This window comes from Choloepus didactylus, chromosome 5, assembly GCF_015220235.1.
Source record: "Choloepus didactylus isolate mChoDid1 chromosome 5, mChoDid1.pri, whole genome shotgun sequence".
NCBI classification, from domain to species: domain Eukaryota; kingdom Metazoa; phylum Chordata; class Mammalia; order Pilosa; family Megalonychidae; genus Choloepus; species Choloepus didactylus.
The window spans coordinates 104,327,499-104,348,727 of record NC_051311.1 but is presented as its reverse complement, the minus strand read 5'-3'; the positions used below and the strand labels follow the sequence as shown (position 1 = coordinate 104,348,727).

The 21,229-nt window shown below is 34.5% G+C and overlaps 2 protein-coding genes across 5 annotated transcripts in view; one reads left to right on the top strand and one right to left on the bottom strand.

The window, feature by feature from the left end:
• The window catches only part of SLC25A40 (solute carrier family 25 member 40), a 206,643-nt gene that overhangs the window by 67,819 nt on the left and 117,595 nt on the right, over window positions 1-21,229 (top strand). The window lies entirely within an intron of this gene.
• DBF4 (DBF4 zinc finger) overlaps window positions 1-21,229 on the bottom strand; it is a 32,932-nt gene that overhangs the window by 5,256 nt on the left and 6,447 nt on the right. The window contains exons 3-10 of one of the 3 annotated variants that reach the window (XM_037836592.1): window positions 20,854-21,033; window positions 19,326-19,376; window positions 18,740-18,809; window positions 18,429-18,505; window positions 9,082-9,112; window positions 3,690-3,735; window positions 1,371-1,523; window positions 823-937 (exon numbers count right to left, since the gene is read on the bottom strand). In XM_037836592.1, the coding sequence (XP_037692520.1) occupies window positions 823-937; window positions 1,371-1,523; window positions 3,690-3,735; window positions 9,082-9,112; window positions 18,429-18,505; window positions 18,740-18,809; window positions 19,326-19,376; window positions 20,854-21,033 (723 nt within the window). The remainder of the gene's footprint in view (window positions 1-822; window positions 938-1,370; window positions 1,524-3,689; window positions 3,736-9,081; window positions 9,113-18,428; window positions 18,506-18,739; window positions 18,810-19,325; window positions 19,377-20,853; window positions 21,034-21,229) is intronic. The other 2 variants (XM_037836593.1, XM_037836594.1) reach the window with 2 other exon arrangements.

Sequence of the window (21,229 nt, the reverse complement as noted above, 5' to 3'; positions counted from 1 at the left end):
CCCATCAGTAAATGACAAACCCATTTTTGACTTGCCCAGGTCCCAAATATTAGTGTCATCTCCTGACTCATCATCACCTCCCATTCCCCACATCAAATCCACTGGCAAATCCTCTTGGCCCCACCTTTAATATATCCGCAATCTGACGTCTCATCACTTCTACTTAGTACAGGCCAATATCATGTGTTTTTAAATTCCATCAATCACTTTAACTTAGGACTTACAGTTAACTTAGGTTAACTCAGGTGGTTAGTTCCCTCTGCCTGGAATGCTGCTTCCCCAGAAAGCCACAAGTCTTGTTACCTCCCTTCATTCGGGTGCCCACTCGCAAATGTAGGTTACCTTTGTCTAGTCTAAATAAATAGCAACATCCCAATTCCTGCTTTATGTTTTTTCATAGCATATCTAATGTTCTCCATATATACTTCTTCGTAGCATATCTAATGTTCTTTATATATACTTCATTATGTTTTTATCCTGAATAGGTACCTGTCTGCCTCCCCACTCTTCCCCTTTCCCCCAATAGAATGTGACCTACACAAAGGCAGGGAATTGGTCTCTTGTTCAGTGCTGTTTACCTAGAACAGTGACTGGCACATAGTAGGTGCTCTGTAAATATCTGCCGAGTAAACGAATAAAATTGATTTTTCAATAAAAATATTCCCTCCTTTGAGTTTTTAAAATTTAAGATATTTCTATAAAAAAGAATTACTACTTATAATTATCAAATTGAAAATCACAATGAGAAAAATAAGTTAAATGTAAATAGCAAACAATATTAATAGTTTTAGAAATATCGACTAGATATAATACCACATTTACAGTTTCGAGATCTTCATATTTCTGCAAGCAACATTCACAATATCCTTTTTTTTTCTTCTCTTTCAAATGGAGTTGAACTGGGGTTCCACCATATTTATCACCATCTGTTTGGATTCTGATAGAAAAAGATAGTAAAAGAATTAACTGCTAAATAGAATAGTTTTAAAAATTTATAGTCCTTAGCAATCATAAATACAATCTGTTATAAATTTGCAGTGATTTGTATTAGCAAACAAATACTTTTAAGAAGCAAACTAAGAAGGTAAATGAATATTCTGGAGAATATTTCAGATAACTTAAGAGAAATAACGTATATATTATTTTAAAATATTATCAAGCCTCCCTTTCCACATTTATCTAAAATGCTCAGTTTGACAAACTTAAGACAGATTCAGAAAAAATTAACTAGAATATTTATTAGAAATATACATACAAATACATTCAAACACCATGGCATAAAAATATTATTTTATATGTTTAAAAAGATAAAAAATTAATTGAAGTCATATTCAAAGAATATTCCTTCTAAAGTAAAGATTCAAACAAACCTTAGTTTAACCTGAGTTTGCTTTTGGATGAAAGATGGTTTATCCGCATCAAATGGACTACAGGGCTTCTGAATAGAATAATTTATAAAAGGCATGTTGGTCAACTGAAGATAAAATGGCCTATATAGTCTGAAAGAATAAAAAGACAAATACCTGAGAATCACTATGATAAAAGAGAGTAAGTTTTAAAGTCTCACTTTTCATAATCATTAATTCATCTGGACTATAAAATAAACAATAGAAATCAGGCCTCTGGTCTAAAAACCAATCTCTAGGCCTGATTTTGAATGGTAACACATTAGCAGTTGTAACACATTTCATGAAAAGAAGCATTCAGTATACCTGTCACCTCAGTGAATGCCCAAGTGAATTAACCACACATATCTAAATAACTAAAAAGTCAAGAGAAAGTAGTCTATTTCTCCCATGCCAAACTATTTATTTTATCTGTAGTACAAATAAAGATTATCCTATGGTAAAAGGTGGCTTGGGAGCACCATCTGCTGGTAGGTCAGGGAAAGTGCACTCCACCAAGCTACAGCTCTGTCAAATTATAGATAATTGTTTAAATAAATCTGCATACCCTAAAAGAACCCTATCAAGATAAATGAATGCCAAGAAGCCAAAAACAATAGAAAATTATAAAAAATATTAAGAAACCGGAAGACATGGATAACCCAAATGCCCAAATTAAAAAACCAGAGGACACAGAACTTGGAGCAATTAATCAAAGAAGTAATCACAAACACAATATCATGGCTCAGTTATAAAGGACATAAAGACCCTAGAGAACATGAAGAATAATTTGCAAGAGTTAATAAAAAAAATAGTGGATCTTATGAAAATAAAAGAAACTGTTGATCAAATTAAAAAGATTCTTGAGACAACACCAGTTTTGAAGAAGTAGAGGAATGAATAAGCGAACTTGAAGATAGTGTGTTGGAAAGTGAAAGGAAATGGTGAAAAAAATCTAAAAATTTGAAATTGATCTCAGGGAAATAATGGACACCACATACATGGAAACAACATAAGACTAAGTAATGACTACTCAGCGGCCACCATGGAGGCGAGAAGGCAGTGGTATCACATATTTAAAATTCTGAAAGAGAAAAATTGCCAACCAAGAATTCTTTGCCCAGCAAAGCTCTCATTCAAATTTGAGGGGGAGCTTAATTAAAATCTTCACAGACAAATGCTGAGAAAATGTGCTAACAAGAGACCTCCCCTACAAGAAATACTAAAGGGAGCCCTCCAGGTGAGAAAAAAAGGAGAAAGAGGTCTGGAGAGGGGCATAGAACTGAAGAGTTTTAGTAAGGGTACGTTCAAGGAAAATAAAGAGAGAGAGGAAAAATATATATCTGACAATAAACACCAAAGGATATGATGACTGATTCAAGAAGGAAGTAATGGAACATATGATAACGTGGATGAACCCTGAAGACATAATGCTGAGTGAAATAAGCCAGACATAAAAAGACAGATTTTGTATGTTACCACTAACATAAACTCTGAAAAATGTAAAATAAATGTATTATATTGTAGAATGTAGGGGACCTAGAGATAGATGGCAACAAGTGAAGGGGGAATGATACTCTAATAAGAACAGATTTAAGTTATGGAGGGTAATTTTAATGTCATGAGAATCCTCAGGAATGACTATGGTTTGTTAATTTTCTTGGGGTATGATAGGAACATGTTGGAAGAATTGCAGTTATTTTAGGTTATGTCTTTTTCTTATTCCTTTATTTTGTTATGGTCTGTTAATTTTCTTGGGGTATGGTACGAGCATGTTGGAAGCAATGTAATTTTAGGGTATTTGTTTTACTTATTCCCTTATTTTGTTTGAAATGTTATTTCTTTTCGATAAAGTTTTAAAAGAAAAAGATTATCCTACAAATATATCCTTCATCATGAAACAGTTTTGGAAAACTACCAAATTAGATGTTAGACTCAAATTTTGTGTTTTCAAATGGTTACCTAATAATTTCTCCTTTTCACAAATGTGGGAGCAATCTTTAAGTAGTAATTCTAAATTATATGACAATACATTTGACCAGAGAATGGTTATTTGAAATACTAAAAAAATGTGTTGGTCCCATTATTGCTCTAAATCAGTATTTCAGAGATACATACAATATACTGAAACTACATTCAGTGTTTGAGTTCAAATTAATCAATGCTACTTTCTGTAAAGTCACATGCATATTTATATAAACGTAGCATAAAGGAACTTAATAGTATTAATCAACTAGCTTAATTACTTAGATTATCATGTTAATATTATACTTAAATCATACAGATTGTATTTAAGATACTTACTGACTCATATCTTCCACCTTTACAAAAGGCTTTTTCAGTCTACCTGCTTGAGAACATATAAAACATGGTATTAAATAGTTGTAAATACAGGATTAAGACAAAACAAAACAAAAAATGAATATGCAGGCAAAAAAAAAAAACCCCACAAAAAAACCAACTATATATCCATTTCAATGTTTAGCCCCAGTGAGGATGTTTTCCAATATCAACCCATTTCCAAAATAACAAGCTCTGTCAATATTGAGACTCATAAACTGAACTGAGCCCCTGAAGGGTCTGTTAATAGAATTCTGGGACATCAGTAACCTGAAACAGGAAAAGAATTCCACCTTTATTTTCACGAACCTCTAACGGAAATATTTCCTCCAATCATGTATATAAGCAACAAATTGTATTAGTATTAGCAGCACCTGCAACTTTGATACCAACAGAAATAGTAGACATTTCATATCACATTCATTATTGGAAATATATCAAAGCATCACTTATACTCATCATTTCAAAATTATAGTAATTAGAATTACTGTTAGCACTTATTTTCTTTTGATGTGTCAAATTCTTTATTTTTAAAATAGTTTTACTGAGATATATTCACATACCCTACAATCACCACTGTATACAATCAACTATTCACAGTACCATCTAATAGTTGTGCATTCGTCACCAGAATCAACTTTTGAACATTTTCCTTATTTCAAAAAAATAAACATAAAAGTAAAAAGGAAGACCCCAAATATTTCATCCCCCATCCCACTGTGTTTTTCTTTTAGTTTTTGTCCCCATTTTTCTACTCATCTGTCCATATACTGGACAAAGGGAGTGTGAGCCATGAAGTTTTTACAACCACAAAGTCACACCATGTAAGCTACATAGTTATGCAATCGTGTTCAAGAATCAAGGCTACTATTGGGTTGCAGTTCTACAGTTTCAGGTATTTCCTTCTAGCTATTCCAACACACTGAAAACTAAAAAAGGTTATCTATATACACATCAGGATGCCCTCCAGAGTGAACTCTCTACTCCATTTGAAATCTCTCAGCCACTGAAACTTTATTTCGCTTCTCCCTTTTGGTCAAGATTTTCTCAATCCCAAGATTCCAGGTCCAGGCTCATCCCTGGGTTCATGTCCCATGTTGCTAGGGATATTTATACCCCTGGGAGTCATGTCCCATGTAGGGGGGAGGGCAGTGAGTTCACCTGCTGCGTGGGCTTAGAGACAGAGGGCCACATCTGAGCAACAAAGAGGTTCTCTGGGAGACAGTCTTAGGACCAATTTTAAGTAGGCTCAGCCTCTCCACTGCAGCAACAAGCTTCACAAGGGCATGTCCCAAGATTGAGCACTCATCCTACCAAATCATTAGTCCTCAATATTTGTGAAAATATCAGTAATAACCCAGGTGGGGAAGTCCAACATTTCTGCATTTTCCCCCAGTTCCCCATGGGGGCCCTGCAAATATATCCTCATCCTCTGCCCAAATTACTTTGGGATGTATTGGAATTTCACACTAACCTGTACAAACCTAGCAGATCTCACTTCCTACTCAAAGGTCCATGTAATTAGGTATTTGAATAAACAGACAGTACAAGTTAGATTATTTAGTGTGCTACAGAAAATACAGATGCTAGCACTTTTTTTTTTTAATTCAGTTTTATTGACATTGTTCACATATGGTACAATCATCCAAAGTACACAATCAGTTGCCCACAGTACCATCATACAGCTGTGCATCCATCACCACAATTTTTTTTCAATTTTTAGAACATTTTCATTACTCCAGAAAAGAAATAAAAACAAAAAAGAAAACTCAAATCCTCCCATACTGCTAACCACACTCCGGCTATTACTGACTTATAGTATTGGTATAGTACATTTGTTACTGTTGATGAAAAAATGTTAAAATATTACTACCTATAATACATAGTTTGCAATAGGTATGCTTTTTCTCTATATATCCCTCTATTATTAACTTCTAGTTATAGTGTAATACATTTGTTCTGGTTCATGAAAGAGATTTCTAATATTTGTACAGTTAATCACGACATTGTCCACCACAAGATTCATTGTTCTATACATTCCCATCTTTTAACCTCTAACTTTCCTTCTGGTAACATATGTGACTCTAAGCTTTCCCTTGTCACCACATTCACACACCCATTCAGCACCGTTAGTTATTCTCACAATAAAATGCTACCATCACCTCTGTCCATTTCCAAATACTTAAGTTCAACCTAGTTAAACATTCTGCTCATACTAAGCAACCACTCCTCATTCTTTAGCCTTGTTCTATATCCTGGTAACTTAAATTTCATGTCTATGAGTTTACATATTATAATTAGTTCATATCAGTGAGACCCTGCAATATTTGCCTTTATGTGTCTGTCTTATTTCACTCAATATAGCGCCCTCAAGGTTTCTTCATCAATCCTTTTTAAGACAGTTTTGTTGACCCCACCATACATTCCGTCCTAAGTAAACAATCGATGGCTCCCTGTATAATCACGTATTTATGCATTCACCCCCATCACCACTATCTATATAAGGACTTCTCCATTTCTTCCACAAAGGAGGAGAGAGTCGAAGAAGGTAGAGAGACAAAAGAAAAAGAAAGAAAAAAAATGACACCTAAAAAGCAACAAAAAGGAAAGTTAGCATTAAACTAAAGTACAATAAGAGTCAGACAACATCACCAATGCCAAGAGTCCCCCCCTTTATGTTCCCCTCTTATAGGCATTAAGCTTTGGTCTATTGCCTTTGTTACATTAAAGGAAGCATAATGTAATGTTTCTGTTAACTATAGTCTCTAATTTGTATTGATTTTATTTTTTTCCCAATACCACCCCCATTTTTAATGCCTTGCAAGGCTGACATTCATTCGTTCTCCCTCATGTAAACATATTTGTACATTTCATCACAATTGTTGAGCACTCTAGATTTCACTCAGTTATATAGTCCCAGTCTTTATCTTTCCTCTTTCCTTCTGGTATCCCACTTGCTCCTAACCTTCCTCTTTCAACCATACTCACAGTCACTTTTGTTCAGTGTACTTACACTGTTGTGCTGCCATCACCCAAAATTGTGTTCCAAACCTCTCGTGGCTGTCTTTTCCTATCTGTTTGTAGTGCTCCCTTTAGTATTTCCTGTAGAGCAGGTATCTTGTTCACAAACTCACTCATGGTCTGTCAGAGAGTATTTTACACTCTCCCTCATATTTGAAGGACAGTTTTGCCAGACATAGGATTCTTGGTTGGCGGTTTTTCTCTTTCAGTATCTTAAATATATGACACCACTACCTTCTTGCCTCCATGGTTTCCACTGAGAAATCACACATAATCTTATCAAGCTTTCTTTGTATATGATGGATCACTTTTCTCTTCCTGCTTTCAGGTTTCTCTTTGACATTTGATCATCTGAGTATTAAGTGTCTTGACACAGGTTTACTCAAATTGATTCTGTTTGGAGTACGCTGTGCTTCTTGTATCTGTAAATTTTTGTCTTTCATAAGAGATGGGAAATTTTCATTGATTATTTCCTCTATTATTACTTCTGCCCCTTTTCCCTTCTCTTCTCCTTCTGGGACACCCATGACATGTACATTCATGCACTTCATGTTGTCATTCAATTCCCTGAGATGCTGCTCCTATTTTACCATTCTTTTCCCTATATGTTCTTTCGTGTATAGGATTTCAGGTGTCTTGTTCTCCAATTCCTGAGTGTTTTCTTCTGCCTTTTGCGATATGATGTTCTATGTCTCCGCTGTGTTTTTCATCTTGTGTTATGCCTTTCATTTCCATATTCTGCAAGCTGTTTTTTCAAACTTTAGATTTCTAGCTTGTGTTTGCCCAGTATTTTCTTTATAGCCTTCATCTCTTTTGCCATATCTTCCCTGAACTCATTGATTTGGTTTTTGAATTGATTTAGCATATTTCTTTGAAAATTTTTAATTTAATTGTTTCATTAAAGTGAAACAGTATCTCAACTGAATCTTAATTAAGGTGTAAGTTTGTTCCTTTGACTGGGTGATATTTTCATTTTCCCTAGTGTAATTTGTAGTTTTCTTTTGTCTAGGCATCTGGTTTCCCTGGTCAACCCAATCAGATTTTCCAAGACCAGAACGGGTTCAGGTCTCAGAATAGGGTTATACTGAGAGTCAGGTTTCCCTGAGGGTATGCCTTAAGACTATTGACAGACTTTCCTGGGAAGCCTCTAGCTGTTGTACTTTTCCTAACCTGCCCCGCAGGTGGCATCTGTCAGTCCGTCGCTCCCAACTGGTTAGGTTGTTTCTGTTTTGGGTGTTTTCCCCCAGGCCCTGGAGTCTGAGTTCTGAAGGGATGGCCGGCACTAGAGCTGGGCCCCACCTCCTTCCTCTTATGGAAGATACTCCCCCTAGGGAGCTACCTTCTGCATTTAAAATACTCCTTTGTGTCTGACTTTGTTAACTCCACCCATCAGGGTCAGAGTGCTGTGAACTGAAAATGGCTGAAGCTCTCTCCACTGAGCCACTCAGGCTGAGAGAGATAAAAAGGGAAAGAAAGCCCCCTTTTAGAGCCAGTCCATGGCCCTCCAGTTTTGCCTGTTGGTCAGAGAGAGCACTGGTCTTCAGGGATCCCTTTCCCAGGTCACAGGTGTTTTCTGGCTCTTTAATGTCAGTCATCTCTAAAGGTGTCTGTATTTTTCCTTCTTTATTTTTCCGTCAGCCCCACCTTTTCTCCACTGGGAGCAACCTCAGGGTACTTTGCTGCTTGTCCATATTTGTTAATTAAAACCCCAGTTGGAGCTAGGCTGAGCTATATTCACTCACTCCAGGAATGTTGCCTTCTCTCACAGCTAGGTCTTGCAGCTCAGTCTGCTGTGGGAGGAGGGAGCTCCCAGCACAGTTCTGCAGTTTTTACTTACAGATTTTATGCTGCGATCTCAGCCATTCCACCCAATCCAGGTTGATGTACAATGTGTGGACAGTCATGGTTGTCCCCCAGCAGTTGTTCCAGATTATTTACTACTTGTTCCTGATTGTTTATTAGTTGCTCCAAGGGACTAACTAAATTCCACTCCTGTCTTTGCCACCACCTTGCCCCTCTCCCCTAGCACTTATTTTTAATGTGATAATAAAGAAGCATCTATAGCATTATTTCATAATTTTCAAATATTTTAATAACCACATTTCAATACAACTGATTTTCTTGGTTATGGTATTTATGCTTTTAGAAATATTATTCTGAGAAGGGGTCCATTGTCTTCACCCGAGTGCCATTGGGGTCTATATTACAAAAAAAGGTTAAGAACTTCAAAATAAAGCATTTAAAAGAGCTCTACATTATTTTCACAAGATTTCTACATGATTTGATCTATTTTTTAAAGGAAACCAAACACATTTAAGGGTATCAAAATACTTACTTCTTGTTTTCTGTGTACCAGCTCTTTTCGCCTGAAAAAAAAAAAAGATAGGAAAACACTGGGTTTGAAAATACAACTGCAACATTAGCACCCTCCAGATAAAAACAATCATATAGGAAAAGTGCTATACAAAAGAAGACTGATTATTGTTAAGTTTTATGAAAAAGGAAAAAAAACAAAGTTTTATTATTTTAAATCAACTCAACAAAAGAAAGTGAAGAAAGCAATGATCATTCAAGAATTAAATGGCTTAATGGTGCAGCATTCAGTAATACAAGCTCACTAGAATACACCTAACAACTACCTGATATGCTTTCTGTAATTGTTTTTGCCTTCACAGAAAGAAACCTACCAAAAAGCAAAAGGTGAAGTAAATAAAATAATCTAAAAAGTCATGTAAATTTCTGGTCTTATGCAAGAAAATTTTTGTGATAGACTTAATAAAGGAAACAGTAAAAAAAATATATTATAGTCTGTCATTTCTGGCCACGTTGGAATATTTCCAATATGGTCAACCAATCCCACTGATTACAACTAAAACGTAGAGAAAACATCATAAGCAACTACCCGAAGACTCTGAAAAGTAAATAAGAGCAGGCCGATTGTAGAAGAATCAAAACTTAAAAGAGATAACCTGTATGGGGGTGAGTTTTGTTTCTTTTTTTCCTCCTTATTCTTGCATTTTTGCCCTAAATGTGGGCCTCTTAGGACACGGAGTTGGAGCAGTGGTAGCGCCAGGGGATACACCTATAGAAATCCTGTCTTTCTGGCCTGAGGAATTAGGAAAGGGGCTCCTGTGGTCTGTGAATAGGAGGGGAATTCCTGTATTATTTCATCTTTCTTTTCTCTCCTAGTTTTGCCTTTAGGGCCCCAGCCTTAAAGTTGCAGCTATGAAGGTGGAGTTGGCAGCTAAAACTCTAAGAAACCTTGAGTTTCTGAGTGGAAGAGCTGGGAAAGGGTCATTGCAGGCTGGAGAATGTGGGGGAAATCCTGGAGAGCAGCAAGCTGGAGATGGTGATCTCTAATTCCTTGTGTAAACTCACATAGGTGCCAGGCCTGACTCCATGCTGAGCGTGCTAAAGACAGACCCAAGGCAGCATGGCAAGGGCTTTGAGAATGGAATAAGATTTAAACTATTGCCCAAGTCTCAACTAGCCTGTAAGTGGTGCAGGCACAGGAGAGACCCAAAGCTGTATACAAAGGTTTTGATAACAGAACTGAGATTAGTACCACTACCGAGAAAAGTTGAGATGGAACAGATAGTTTGAACACAACTGGGTTGACTGTCTGCTAAAATGACAACAACAACAAAACAGCATTCTCAGAGTATTACAATAGACCTAGAGTCTACAAAACCTAACATTTACAATGTCCAGGATGCATTAAAAAATTATCTGACATACAAAGAACCAGGAAAACATGACCAATTCTCAAGGGAAAAAGACAATCAGATGCCAACTGCAAGATGTTCCAGATATTGGAATTATCAGAAAAAGAGTTAAATAAATAAAGGTAAACGGACTTAAAATGAATGGAAAGATAGAAGTTTTCAGCAGAAAACAGAAACTATGAAAAGGAATCAAAAAGATACTGCAGAAGTGAAAAATACACGATTCGACATACAAAATTCACTGGATGGGCTTAAAAGCAGAGCCTAGATGACAGATTGATGTGTCAGGGTATCTGAAGATAGATAAATAGAAATCTCCAGTTGGAAGAGTAGAGGAAAAAAGACTGTGGGAAAAAATGAAGAGAGTCTCAGGGATCTGTCACGCAATATCAAAAGGTCTAACATTAGTGTTATTACGGTTGTGGAAAGAGAAGAGGAATTGGTGGAGGAAAAAAACAACTACTAATGAAGTTATAGCTAAAAACTTCCGAGACATAAATTTACAGTTTCAAAAAGCTCAGTGAACTGCGAACTGGATAGACTCAAAGTATACCATACCTTGACTCATCATAAGCAAACTGTTGTAAACCAAAGATAAAGAAAAAAACCTTAGAAGCAGCTAGAGAAAAATGATAAATTATACACAAGCAGAAAGCATATCAAATGACTATAGATTTCTTATCAGAATCCATGGGGGCCCAAAGATAGTTGTATAACATCTGTAAAGTACTGAAATAAAGAACTCTGAATTCTTATTTATTCACTGACAATATTTTGCAGAAATGAAGGAAAAATAAAGACAGTCTCACATGAAAAAATACTAAGAGAATTTGTTGTCAGCAGACATGCTCTAAAAAAAAAAAAAAGAAAAGGAAAACAAAATAGCTAAAGGAAGGTCTTCAGGCACAAGAAAACTAACAGAGTGAAATCTAACTTTGGGAATGAAAGAAATGGTAAATACCTGGGTATTTTAAACTGGTTTTCTCCTCTTAAGTTCTTCAAAAAAACATATGACTGTTGCAAGCAAAACAGTAAAACTCCTACTGGTAGTATTTTCAATTCATGCAGATGAAATACAAATAACTATAACAGGTTGGTGGGGGAAGGGTAATAGATTTGGAGTAGTTGTAAGGCTTTTACATTTTATTTGTAGCAGGTATACTAATTCTAAATAGACTGTGCAAAGTTTCATATGTATAATGTAAATCTCATGGTTAACATTAAAACAAAACAAACAGAAAACAAGGATATATAGCCCAAAAGCCAACAGATCAATCTTCAAATAATCCGAAAGAAGGCAGGAAAGGGGGAAAGGGAGAAATAAAATGCAGGAGGATCAACAGAAATCTAAGAGTAAACTGGTTCATTAATTTTCTTTTGGTATGGTAGGAGTATATTGGAAGGACTGAAGTTATTTCAGGATATTTGTTTTTCCCATTGCTTTGCTCTGTTTTATTTGGAAATGTTTTTTTATTTGAAAAAGTTTTTTTTTTTTTTTTTTAAAGAGTAAATTGGCGCCCCACATTCAGGGCAGACAGCTCCAGCAACAAACCCAAACTGAGTTCACCAACTGAACCCACAAAAATCATTTCCCCACACACCACAGAGACAGAGTTGTGGAGAAATGACTTGAGGGGTATAGGTGACTCACAGACGCCATCTGCTGGTTAGTTGGAGAAAGTGTACGCCACCAACTTGTATTTTTGAAAAATTAGATTAGTATTATTTTTTTACAACTTGAAAGAACCTTATCAAGCAAAGCAAATGCCAAGAGGCCAAAAACAACAGAAAATCTTAATGCATATGATAAAACCAGACGATATGGAGAACCCGACCCCAAACACCCAAATCAAAATATCAGGAGAGACAAAGTACTTGGCACAATTAATCAAACAATTACAATTGAGGAACGAAAACATGGCACAGGATATAAAAGACATGAAGATGACGATGGAGCAGAATAAAAGGGACATAAAGAAGACCCTAAAAGAGCATAAAGAAGAAATTGTAAGATTAAATAAAAAAAAGAAGATCTTATGGAAATAAAAGAAATTGTTAACCAAATTAAAAAGACTCTGGATACTCCTAATACAAGATTAGAGGAAACTGAACAACGACTCAGTGTCGTAGAGGTCCAGGGAACAGAAAATGAAAGAACAAAAGGAAGAATGGAAGAAAAAAATTGAAAAAATCGTGAAGGATCTCAGGGATACGACAGATAAAATAAAATGTCCAAATATAAGACTCATTGGTGTCCCAGAAGGGGAAGAGAAGGGTGAAGGTCTAGAAGGAGTATTCAAAGAAATTGGAGAAAACTTCCCAAACCTTCTACACAATATAAATACACAAAGCATAAATGCCCAGCAAACTCCAAACAGAATAAATCCAGATAAACCTACTCCAAGACACACTCTGATCAGACAAATACTGAAGAGAAGGAGAAAGTTCTGAAAGCAGCAAGAGAAAAGCAATTCTCCACATACAAAGGAAACAACATAAGACTAAGTTGTGACTACTCAGCAGCCACCATGGAGGCGAGAAGGCAGTGGCATGACATATTTAAAATTCTGAGAGAGAAAAATTTCCAACCAAGAATACTTTATCCAGCAAAACTGTCCTTCAAATTTGAGGGAGATTTTAAATTTTTCACAGACAAACAAATGCTGAGAGACTTTGCCAATAAAAGACCTGCCCTACTTCAGATACTAAAGGGAGCCCTACCGACAGAGAAACAAAGAAAGGAGAAAGAGATATAGAGAATTTTAACAGACATATACAGAACCTTACATCCCAAATTACCAGGACACTCATTTTTCTCTAGTAATCAGGGATCTTTCTCCAGAATGGACTATATGCTGGGACATAAAACAAGCCTCAATAAATTAAACAAAAACAAAAACAAAAACAATTGAACATATTCAAAGTACATTCTCCAACCACAATGGAATACAAATAGAAGTCAATAATTTTTGAATTGTAACTGCACTATTTACTTCCTACATGATATAAAATACACAAACTCTAATGACAAATCAGTGGTTTTGAACTCAATGTAAAATATGTAATTTTTGACAAGAACTATATAAAGGTGGGGGAATGGAGGTGTATAGGTACATAGTTTATGTGTCCTATTGAAATTAAGTTGGTATCAAAGAAAAACAAGATTGTTATGGATTTAAGAGTTTAATTTTAAGCCCCACAGTAAACACAAAGAAATTATCAGAGAATATAACCATAGAGATAAAAAGTAGACTATGGGTTAAGAGAAATGGGGGAAGGGGCAAAGGGGAGTTAAGAAATTAGTGTAGGGCTGCTGTCTGAGGTGAAGGGAAATTTCTAATAATGGATGGTGGGAAGGTGATAGCATTACAACATTCTAAATGTGATTAATCCCACTAATGAAATGCCAGGGAGGGGGTGGAATGGGAAGATTTAGGCTGTATATATGTTTCCACAATTGAGGGAAAAAAAAAAAAAGACAATCTAAATAGATGACAACTGAATGCCAAGGATGACCCTGGATGGGATCTGAGGATGGAGGACAGGAGGCTCAAAGGGGATACAGTTGAGACATAAGGAAAAGGAAATACAGAATGTAAGCTTTGTATCATTGTTGAATCTCTTGTACTTCTTAGCTACGCTTAATGGGATTGCATAAAAGAATGTTCTTGTTCATGGGAATTGCATATGTGAATTATAGTGTTTGTTCAAGGATGTATGCAGCTAGCTCTCATATGTTCAGAAGACAGAGCAATAGATGATGGATGATAGATAGGGAGAGAGGGACAGAAAGAAATAGCGGTGTGACAACATGTTAAAGTTAGTGGATCGGGGTATTGGGAGGAGGGGTCAGGGAATGCTGGAGTTCTGTGTAAGGGGTTTGTATTGTTTTTGCAACTGTTCCTACAATTTTGAATTTATTTCAAAATAAAATGTAAAAAAAAAAAGTGAAAAAAGAGTAAATTGGCAGGCTTAAATCCAACCACATCAATAATTTACATTAAGTACAAATCACTTAAACATACCAATTTAATGATGCTGATTGCCAGATCTGATTTTAAAAAAGACAATTCTACACTTTCTAGAAGAAACCTAATTTAAATATAAAAGATATGTTAAAAGTAAAAGGATGTAAAAAGATACATCATGAAACAATCAAAAGAAAGCTGAAGTGGCTATGTTAATATGAAACAAAGTAGACTTCAGAACAAAGAATAATATCAGAGACAGAGAAGGACATTAAATAATGATAAGTCAATTCACCAAGTTATGAACATATTAAATGTGCATACACCTAATAACAAGCTCCAAAATACATGAACCAACAAGTGACAAAACTGAAAGGAAAGACCATTGTGGACAAAAGCCACAATTACACTTAGCAACTTCAACTCTCTCTTTTCAGAATTGATTGAATAAGACAGAAAATCAGTATGGACGTAGACGCCCTGAAAAACACTATCATCTAACCTGACCTAACAGACACTTTTTTAACATTCCACCCCAAAGCAGCAAACACATTCTTTTCACCAGGATGGACTATATTTCTGGACAATAAACTTGACAAATTGAAAAGAATGGAAATCATAGAAAGAATGCTCTCTGAATACGACAGAATTAAATAGAAATCAATAACAGTAACGTATCTGGAAAATCTCCAATTATCTGAAAACAAACAACACAGTTCCAAATAACCCATGGCACAAAGAATAATATAAGTCACAAGGGAAACCTGAAAATATTTTAAACTGAATGAAGATGAAAATCCAACATATCAAAATTTATGGAATGCAACTAAAGCAGAGCTGAAAGGAAATTTACAGCCTTAAAAGGCTTAAATTAGAAAAGAAAAGGTCTCCAATCAATCATCTCAGCTTCTCACTTAAGAAACTAGAAAAAGAGGAGAAAATTAAACTCAAGACAGCAGAAGAAGCAAATGAGAGCAGAAATCAGTGAAACCGAAACGGAAAAATATTGGAGAAAAATCAATGAAACCAAAAGCTGGTTCTTCGAAAAGATCAATGATAAAATGATAAACCTCTGGTCAGGGTGACCATGGCAAAAAGAGAGAAGACATAAAGTAGCAACGCACTACAAACCCAAGGACATTAAAAGGTCAGTAAGGAAATATTAGAAACTCTATGCCCATGAATTCAACTTAGAAAAAATGGACAAATTCCTTGAAAAACAAACTACTGAAATGGACTCAAGAAGAAATGAATAAGTCTGAACTGTCTTGTATCTAATAAAGAAACTGAATTCATTAAAAACAAAGAAAACTCCAGGCCCAGATACCCTAACTGATGAATTCTACTAAACATTAAGAAATAAAACTGATCCTACAAAAACTTGTCTAGAAAATAGAAGAGGGAACACTTCTAAGCATTTTATGAGGACAGCATTACCTTAACACTAAAGCAGACCAAAGACATCGTGTGGCCAATGTTCTCCTTGCGCATAAACACAAAAGATCCACAACAACATACTAATTTCAGGTAAACTGAAAAAATATTGCAAAGCACTTTAAATAGAGCAGCAGAGCAAAATACTTCTAACCAGTTTATTGAAAAAAGATCCATACAAAAAGATGTTTGACTCTAATTAGGTCTTAGAATTTACATATATTATTTAGTGTACGTAGGGTTTAATCATGGCCGTTAAAACCCATCAATGTATCTTCATGTTCTAGTACTTATGTTCTAGTACTTAGCAAACTAAAAAAATTTCCAGAAACATTTCTTTCTCATATATCAAAACATAAATTTTCAGTATGAGAATCAATTTGAACTTTGATTATAGAGGTATTTGGTATTCCTATCCTTTTTATTTTGGGGGAAAGGTAAGATATGTTTCACAGTTATTTTATTGTTTTTGTTGTTTCCTATCTGCAAAGACTTTTTTGTTCCTAGTGCCTGGCACAGAGCAGACACTGAGTGGTTGTTGAATAATGAACGAATGGAGGCTACATGTGTAAACAGATCCAGTGTTTAAGAAGACAGTCATGATCTAGACCCTTACGGAGTTTATAATCGAATAATTACTAGATTCAAGACACTGGAAAGAAACTGAAACTTGTTGATAATTATCTTTCAAACTGTCCTTCCTTAGATGCCTCCTTCTGTAACTGCCTTAAGCCAGGTTTTTGATATTTTTTCGCTATTACTGACATGACATTCCAGCATGAACTGTAGATTATAACCTATTAGTGGACTGTAAAATCAATTTAGTGAGTTATGACCAGTACTTTCAAAAGTTAAAATATAATAATATAGAAAATATCAGCATACATCACATTAAGACAAGTATTACTTCATGAAACCTGTTTCAGATATATATTTATGGTATTTACATATATATATATACACACAGACATGTGTGTATATGCTCAAATTTTCTTGAGTCTGATTGTTTCATGTATTTACTTCTATAATTTATATGCTACTTAGCATATTTAAACATAGGAATATTCACCTTTTGTTTTGCAAAAATTTAGAAAGAGCCACTGATATTTTTAATGTGCAAAAAAGACATCCAACAAATAATTTACTTTGCTTAAATATTAATTATTTGTGCTTTTTTCCAGTTGTTCTTATCTTATATAAATGTGCATTTTACTAAAAATGTGAAATTCATAAGGACTTTATGTACCCTTGAATATGGCAAGCATATATTGGGTGATCATGATGCAAAATGCATTTATTGAAAACTGTGTTCAAGAGCATTAGAAAGCCACTGTCCAGCTGTCGGTCTTGCCAGCGTACAATTCATTTCTCACTGGCAACCAGAGGATCTTTCCAAATGCCTATCTAATCAGATCAGTCTTCTATTTTATAATCTTCCCAAATCCTTCAAGATAAAATCTCTTTTAAACAGTGTACAGAGTCCTTTATAATCTGAATTTGGCTGATTTTTACAGCTTTATCTTGTGTCATACTCCTACTAAAAGATCAAGCAGGTAGTACAATATTACAGAAAATTTCCAAAACATGTCACCTTACTTATGGCTTCATGCCTTTATACACATTCTCCTATAAAATTTATTTTGCTTTGGAATTCAGTCACTTGAGGACTGAATGAAGGCAAAGATGGCCACAAAAGAATGATCTGAGAGATGTGAGGAGAACCAGGAGAAAACTAAGAGATTAGAGAAGTCCCAAAAGAGAATAGATAAATTCATGGAGGGAATGGACAACAGTTGAGATAATCAATATGATCAATTTTAAAAAGTTACAATGATTTGGCAAATTGATCAGTAGTTTCACATCTTGTATACTGAAGAATGAATCGGAAGTATGAAAGTGGAAGATTTAACAAGTCTGAATGAGAGGGAGGAAAAAGATTTGATAGTATTTAGTTGGAGGATGTAGGATCAAGGGAGGTTTTACTCTATTTTAAAGGATAAAGAGGCTCAAATCTCATAAAGGCTTCAAGGAAGAAGTAGTAATAGGGAAGAGACTGAAGATACGGGAACATTAAGGCTAACAGAATGCAATGCCCAATATTGTTGTTCAGCAATTTTCTTTTGAGGTCAGGTCAGCTAACCTTTCTATATAAAGATTTTGTTACACCATAATCTAGAGTATTTGAGAAGTTAACTATATTCCCTATTTATGCTCCAAAAAGGAGTAAATTATTTCTAGTAGGAACTTATATAGGCTGTTAGTCCTTTTCTACAGAATGAAGAGAAGTATCTATTATAAAAAGCAGAAATAACCAAAGAGGTAAATAAAAATTATGCCACCATTTCAGGAACAACTCTTAATTCATGAATACAATCCTAAGCTTAAATGATACATAACAATTTATTCAAATAACACAAACAGGCACATAGTATACAGGCTCACCTTTAAGATATTCTGCCAATACTCTTTTCTACTTGGTGGGATTTACAGATATATAAATAAAAGATCAAGTTTGATCAGATTAGCTAGTTTAAAAATTAAACAAAACAACATACCACATCTCTTACAGAAGTGCTTGATTTCTTGAGTAAATGCAATTCTTTTTTCTTTTGTTCAATGTAGTATCTGATGTCTTTATTAAAAAAAAGATTTTAAGATTAGCATTTTTACTCTTGAATTTTACAATGCTATTTTCTGAGTTGTACTATATTCAGAAGAAATTAATTACCATTACTGATATTCCTTCCTTACAGAATTCTCACCATCTAAAATAAAGTCAGGTTTCAAGGGGCAGAGATAGGTTTCAAGGGGCAGAGACAGGTACTTAATAACAAATACTGTCAAACAATAATTATAAAATCCTTACCATCAATATGAAGAATTTTTACTCCCCATGATAAGGCATTTGATAATATACTATTTGAAGGAATAAACTCCTGTTAAAAAAAAAAAAAAAAAGGCTTTATAGTTTTCTAAAAAATTACTATTTTAAATGAGCTAAATTTAGAAAATCTCAATTACTTGATGTTTAATACCATTGAGGTTATTACTCAGAACAAGCCCTTTAGACTTACCATAGCAAAGGGGATATTAAGTTGTTTTTTTTTTTTTTAAAGAATTTCTAAAATCAATCCTGCTCAACACAGTCTCATGTTCTTGATAAAATGCATATTAGGGCATTAAAAATTAGGGCAAGTTTTAACAAAATATTTCATTAAAAAATACAAAAATGCAATGAGCTTTAGAAATCTCCAGAAATATTTTAAAAGCCCACAAGATGGGGATGTTTTTCCATGAAAGTAGATTTTGTTCTTGGTAAAATGAGACACATGCTGAAATTTAGGCTTTTCTTAGTACATACAAGGAAAGGAAGATGTTAAGAACATCCCTAATTTCCCTTTAGTTTTTTAGTAAAAGAATATGCCATGTGAATTTTTAAAGTTCCTACTTACATGGTCCTTGATAGCTTTTTCAACTAATAATTTTCCTCTGCTTAAACACACCTAAAAGAAACCCAAAAAACAATCAAACACACACAATCAGCTACAATATAATGCCTTACTGAAGAAAAGGTGGAAAAAAAAAAAAAAAAAAAAGGGAAAATAGCTAAAGTTAATAGATTTTATTTGTACAAGTCTTAATGGCAGTCAATACAATAAATGGTAAAAAAGTGATTTTTTAAGGGTCTTTGTGATAAGATTAAAAAGTTTGTTTCATTTTTTTTTTTGCAACTAAACTCAACTGAATCAGACCAAAGAGATTATATTTAGTAAATTCTATACTATATGAAAAACAAAACAGCAAGGTTCCACTGAATTTTGTAGTTATAATGAAATGGTCAGTTTACAACTTAGTCCAATACCAAAATGAAGATTTAAAAATGGGATTAGATATTAAAAATACTGTTTTTATACAGACTTTCCCTTTTAAAATCAAATGTTAGAAAAGATACTAGAAATGCTATGTGCAACAATTAATGTGGAATTAATCACTGGTGTACATAGCTTTCTTCTCCAAAAAAGCATTCATTGAAAGATTGCATGAGCCTTCCTTGTTCTTTTCTCCTCCTTCTATAAATGTATGAATGTCTTTTTTCAAATGATACCTCTTATGTAACTCTTTTCTTTTACCCGTCTCCCTCTCAACTACATTATATAAATTGAGGAGGAACCTTTACACAATTTCAGAAGGCAAATTAATTACATTTCAATCTAAAGATAAATTAATAAACATTTTATCTCTTAATCTCTTACCCTCCCTATACCCAATTAAATCAATTTAATTTATCCTGCCATGTATCTTCCAACTTATTCCCAATGGAGTGGTAGGGCTATTGAGTCAATAATTCTAGAACAGAGGTTGGCAAGCTTTTTCTGTAAAAAGCCAGACAGAATACATTTTAGGTTTTGAAGGCCATAAGTCTCTGCTGCATCTATTCAACTCTGCCTTTGTAATATGAAAGCAGTCACAGATAATAGCAAAGTGAATAGGCATGGATGTGTTCCAGATAAACTTTATTTAAGGACGGTGAAATTTAAATTTTATATAATGTCCATGCCATGAAATATTACTTTTCTTTTGACCCCCCTCCTCGCCCCCAACCATTTGAAAATGAAAAATTCATGCTTAGCTTGCAGGCTGTATAAAAACAGATTGGTGCTGGATTTGGCCTATGGGCTATAGTTTGCTGACTGTAAAAATAAAAAGGTTTTGTTTCTTCTTTAAAATAGTGATCCGCTGTTACTTTCTAGATTTAAGTTACTCTAAAAATCATCCCTAAATGCATAGAGTATGGCTACACAAGTAATATTAAGAAAAAGTAAGCTTTCTATAAGACAGGAATCTTATTAACAACTGGAAAACCACACATGATTTATACTGTTCTACCTAAATGAACTCTACTGCCAGCCTGCTCTTGAAAATTCTGAGATCCACAAGCTACAGCCTATCTGAGAGTCTCAAAGTATATATAAGACTTACTGAGTCTGGAGACTTAAATGAACTTCCATCATGGCTGGGATGAGGTGAAGTGGTTTCTGCAGTATACACAGATTCTGGACTTGGTATAGGAGAAATTCTACCCAAGGACTGTGCAAATTTAGCTTCCTTTTTATTTGAAATAAGATAACTGATATCTCTGCTCAGAAATTCTTCAACCCGCTAGAGAAAAACAAAAGTATTTTTAAGTCATAAAAACCATAAATTTTCATATGCTAGCATAAAATAAATACCAATTAATTTGATGCATTTTAATATCTTGTAAACTGCTGTTTTCTATTATGTTTTTCTGAACTTAGAGTTCTGAGTAAGTGCGACGGGAGTTCCAACAACAATAGAATAGCATGTGCTAGATACT